This window comes from Babylonia areolata, chromosome 2 (genome assembly GCF_041734735.1).
Source record: "Babylonia areolata isolate BAREFJ2019XMU chromosome 2, ASM4173473v1, whole genome shotgun sequence".
Taxonomy (NCBI): Eukaryota; Metazoa; Mollusca; class Gastropoda; order Neogastropoda; family Buccinidae; genus Babylonia; species Babylonia areolata.
This window is the reverse complement of record NC_134877.1, coordinates 11,328,499-11,333,856: the sequence shown is the minus strand read 5'-3', so window position 1 is coordinate 11,333,856 and position 5,358 is coordinate 11,328,499. Positions and strand designations below refer to the sequence as shown.

At 46.5% G+C, this 5,358-nt stretch overlaps 1 protein-coding gene across 1 annotated transcript in view; it reads left to right on the top strand.

Moving 5' to 3' along the window:
- The first annotated feature begins 210 nt into the window (after window positions 1–210).
- LOC143296136 (cytochrome P450 26A1-like) overlaps window positions 211–5,358 on the top strand; it is a 12,764-nt gene continuing 7,616 nt past the window's right edge. The window contains exon 1 of the mRNA XM_076607927.1: window positions 211–350. Coding sequence (XP_076464042.1) covers window positions 211–350 — 140 coding nt within the window. The remainder of the gene's footprint in view (window positions 351–5,358) is intronic.

Sequence of the window (5,358 nt, the reverse complement as noted above, 5' to 3'; positions counted from 1 at the left end):
GTCTGGGACGAAAGGGACACAGGCTTAAACTTGTGTCGTCTCTGTTACAATCATTAGAGCAACACTAAACAAAGAAAACAGCCAGGCAATCAATTACACTCCGACTGAAAGAGGACAGCGACATTTCTGAAGGCAGAAATTAAGCCGCACCATAGTGAGTGCCCCCACAGTGAGCGGGTGATGATGAACTGTTTGATGGAGGACGGAAGCATGGGGGTTATGGCTTTGATGTCGCTCGTGCAAAACGCGACGGGCCTGACGGTGGAGAGCGGGGCGGGGCAGGGTGGATGCTGCAGCCAGGATCATCGGCACTCGGCACCTTCCTTTCTGCTTGACCGCACCCTTGGCAGGTGGGTTTCAGGTGTGGGTTTTTTTTGGGGTTTTTTTTTTTTCGTATTTGGTTTGCTTCCCCCATCGCCCGTGCCACCTCCCCTTTCTATTCCAGATTCACGGAATCGCTCTGTCTGTCTGGTGTCGTCGCCCTTACTATTGGTTTCTTGGTCCAGTTCCGACTGGTCTTTGATAAACCGTCTGTCATTTGACTCGATATGTTTGTCCGGTCTCTCTTCCACAGTGTGAGACTCTTAATATTCGCCAATTCTGGAACGTGCATAGAAGACGTCATGCCTTTTTGATAAGGTTTTGCTATTAATTTCATAAGTATTGCCATTGTTCTCGTGCCGTTATATACGGTCTTTAGATTTGATTGATGCTTTATCTGTTTGTGAGGATAGATATGATTGTGTGTGTGCGTGTTTTTGTTTTTAATAATTAAAAATTTTTTTTTTTCTTAATGTGGGGAGAGATTTGTTTCCATCAAAACACGCCTAGACGACGGATGCACACTCTGATACCTTTTGATTAGTATATTTAAGTTGTCTGCGTATGTTTTTAAACAGTTATTTTACTTTACTGAGTGTGAGAAGTAGCAGTTGTAAATATCGTTGAATATGTAATCGAAACAATTTGGGTCTTGCAATGTTTTGGTTTATTGTCTCTCTCTCTCTCTCTCTCTCTCTCTCTCTCTCTCTCTCTCTCTCTCTCTGTCACTGAGTGTGTGTGTGTGAGCGCGCGCACGCGCAGGAAAGAAACATATTGCAAAGGAGATGAGAACCCAGTGAAGTGCAAAAAAGCTGAAAGATGTGTGCTAGTGTGTTGTCGCATTAACCCCCCCCCCTTCCCCAAAACAACAACAACAACAAACAAAACAAAACAAAACCAACTAAAAACTCGAGCGAATCGAAGTTAATTCAGTAGATAAACTAGATAGTTCAACAACATTGGCAACTAACAAACACTAAACAAAATACAAAATTACAAATTGACAAGCAAGTCGTTCATAGTCGATAGTATCCCCTCCCCCCCCCCCCAAGTCCCCCCCTCAGCCCCCCCCCACCCCCCACCCCACCCCAAAAAAAGCTGAAAAGTCAGTCCGCAGATAAGTTTCAATCTGGCCAACTTGGGCCATATGATTTTATCATGTTTGAAAGATACGATGTTTGATAGATATTGTTTGATAGATATGAGTGGCCCAAATCTCATTCCACATAAGTGATACCTTTAAAAACAGTGCCCACTCTGGACATCGTTCATTACATTCAGCATGAGAAAAGCTGCCGTATTTCTTTTCCCACATGGACGCCGGTTGTTCGATACATACAAAAAAAGGCATTTCTTTTCTTGATTACCTTGAATAATGTCATTTCATATTGGCATTTCACACACACACTTTACAAACACACATGCACACACACACAAAACGCACACACACACACACACACACACACACACACACACACACACACTGCACACACACACGCACACACACTCACACACACTTTCGAACGCTCGTTTCACCGGACATTTCTTCGCAAAGCCAAACAAGAATCAAATATAAAGAAAGCAGCCCAGTGTATTGAATTGTTTACTGATTTTTTTTTTTTTTAAGATAAATGCCCACAGATTTTGGACAAATGAAAATCTGCTTTTTCAATAGTTTGGGATGAAAGAAAAACCAGGATTCTTCGGAAGTCCGAGGGGACTGGAGATGGCGGAGGTTCAGACATAGGAAAACGAGGCCCGAAAGGTACAGGACATAGTCCACATTCTACACTGACTGAAATCAAATCCAACTGAAAGGAAACAAAAACAAAACAAAAAACAAAACGGGTAATATTTGGCACAAAGCTAAGCTCTGCCGGTAGAAGAAAGGTGGGCAGTCTGGTGAATGCTCACAGACAAGCGGACACTGAGACGGACAGAACGACATCAGTAATTATACTTCCCTTGTTGAAAAAAGGGTTGGGAGTTCCGGGGGTGGACTAGGGGTATATGAATTAGTTGAACGAATAGCGCATGACCGTGTCTTTTGTCCCCCTCCCACTTGCTTACTTTATTACCCCCCTATTTTTAGAGCAGTGGCACCACCCTAACACCCCCTCCCCCCCCCCACCACCACACTCCCAGAGTCAACACATCTTCAACTGCCTTTTTCTCCACGTTTTCACACACACAACCTTCCTCTCTCTCTGCTTCCTCTCTGTGTGACACGTCGCTCCACCCCCTTCCTCACCATACTACTCCCCACCCCCTTCCAGTCTGTCAATGCTCCGTCCTCTCGCGCTCGCTGGCTCGCTCATGTCGTCCATCCACATACCTCTGTGTACACGCACACACATACACGCACACACACACACGTACACACACACTCACACACACGCACACGCGCACACACACACACAAAGTCGGTGCAGTCGTGACCTTTCGGTCACCCGCGCCGAAGACCTCGGCAGTAAGTTCAATCAATGCCGACCCGTACGCTTGACCCCATGTCTGGGGTCAGTTATCGCGCGTGGCCTTGCACAGCCCTTCTCTCTCTCTCTTTCTCCGCCCCTCCCCCCCTCACCCCCCTCTCTCCCTGTGCCGTCATGTTGCGCAGTGCGTGCTAAAAGTAAACAGTACATTGTGGTAAAGCCATCGCGGCAATCTCTCATGCAGTCGGTAAAAACGAAAAGTCGAGCAGCTGAACTCGGTGGGACTTCTCTGTGGCCATGAAAATTTCTCCGTCGCCTTATTGCCCGCCCCGTTGTCAGGAGTATGATCATTAAACTTGGCAGTTGACTTTATCATCATTATCATTATTATGATCGTCATATACTGCTACTGTTGCTACTACTGCAGTAGTAGTAACAGTAGCAGTTACTATCCCCACGAATTATACCTAATGAGGACCACCGCATGTTGATATTCAAATCTTTCTGACGGTGCTTGTTGTCGGAGAAACGTTACTTTGAACCGTTGAGATTCTCAAGTCCAGTATGCATATAGTTTCTATGTTTGGATTCGTGATATCCGGCAGTGCAGATGATTTCAGTTCTTGCTCCAGACTGATCAGTCACGCCGCGCACGCACGCACGCGCGCGTACACGCACACGCACAAACGCATGCATGCGCACATACAAGCACATACACGTGCACACACACACACATACACATTCACTATCTCTTACACACGCACGCATGCACGCACACACACACACACACACACACACACACACATACACACACACACCTTAACAGGAATATTGGATCGATCAGATTCTCTACCCACTGTTCTCCACTAGGAAGGACTGAGAAAACGTTCAGTTTTACCTTGGCCAGCAGCGAACGCGAGGGTGGTCAGTCAAGAAGCTCTTGACGACAGGCCTTAAGATAACCCCCTGCATGAGGTCACCCGGCCTGCAGAGCTTTACGTCACGGGGGTCAGGGAGAAGTCACCAGCAGGAACTGAATGACTGCTGCCTGCCTGGCCAGTATGAAGCTCTCCCGAGGCCCCTCCCCCTGTTGGCTGTAGTCCCTCCCCTCGTGGTCACCTTTTCGGGGACACCAGCGTGCTTGCGGCACGTGGAAAACCTCTCGTGATCTGTAACAATGGAATGTCCTTTGTGCAACATTACGGAAAGCGCGCGCTCTGATGGGCATCAAAGGAAACTAGGTGAAGATATCTTGATCCGAGACTTCATTTCTCAGCATGTAGCTCCAATTAGGGACAGCTTGCTGTAACAAGACTGCAATGAAAAACAAGCAACAACCAAAGCCGGCACCTGTCCCTATAGCGGCAGACCCGCTTCGCGTGTGTTTGTTTTGGGGAGGGGGGAGTGGATTTCGGATCTCGGTCACGTCCTCAGACCGACCCGAAAGCACTAAACGATCGACACTCTCGTTTCAATCAGTTCAGCAGCAATCAGCAGAGAAAAAATGTAAAGACACAGGTGGACAGATAGACGATGGATGAAAACTTTTATGAGCGAGAATGGCGAAAGCACATATCCGAAACGTGTTAAAGGAGAATGAGAACAGAAATACTGAACAGAACTTGCGAGATAAAAAAAAAAAAAGTAGATCATGGACATCACTTGTTTGGCCACTGGCTTAAGACTCAAACGACAGTTATGACCTTGGTTGGGCACGAGAAATCGGTATTGATGACGACAGGTATGGCAAAGAAAAGCATGGGTTATTTATCAGATCGAGAATTGAGACTTTGGGTCGCAAGGGGGTGGGATAAGATGTATGATCAGATGAAAGTGATCAAACCCAAATCCCCACCCTCAATGAACTATGCTAACAAGCTTTAATGGAGAAGTTTCAACGTCCAGGTGACACCAACGATGTCGAACAGAACTGCAAATCAACATTATGAAAACTGGGAGCAAAATCAGTTTGGTTCGACCATCCTTCAAAGGTGAGGCAGTACTAGTTTTGTCCGCAGAGGTCGCTCACACCTCGCCAGGTACGTGAAGTTAGGCCTAACTGATGATAATTATCGGTTATCTGCGGAAGATACTCGAAATGGCAGACACGTACGTGTGATTGGGTTGTCAGTCGTGACTGGTATGGGGCAGGGTGGGGTGGTGGGGAAGGCCTGGACCATTATCTCACAGTTACTGGTTGGGAAGTCGAGGAAAGGCCTCGGGACGACAAGTCAAGGCCAATCACCAGTGCAGTGAGAGAAAGGGAGCTAAACCGTGCTTGTGCTTTGTACCAGCTGTACACTCTCATGGCAGCTACTGGGAAAGTAGTAGAGAAATGGGGGAGGAGAAAGTGAGGAGGAGCAGGAGAGAGAGACACACAGAGAGAGAGAGAGAGAGAGAGAGAGAGAGATTTTCCCATGAAAACATTGCTGTGAATCAAATACGTTTAACAATTATTTATGTTCATGTGCACAGAGTGAATGTGAATAAACAGAAGAAAGAGAGGTGTTTTGATTCTCTCTCTCTCTCTCCCAATGCAGTGTCTGTTTGTCTATTTTAGTTTTATTATTAATCTTTGGAAATAAAGCGCTTTATCCCTTTGTCT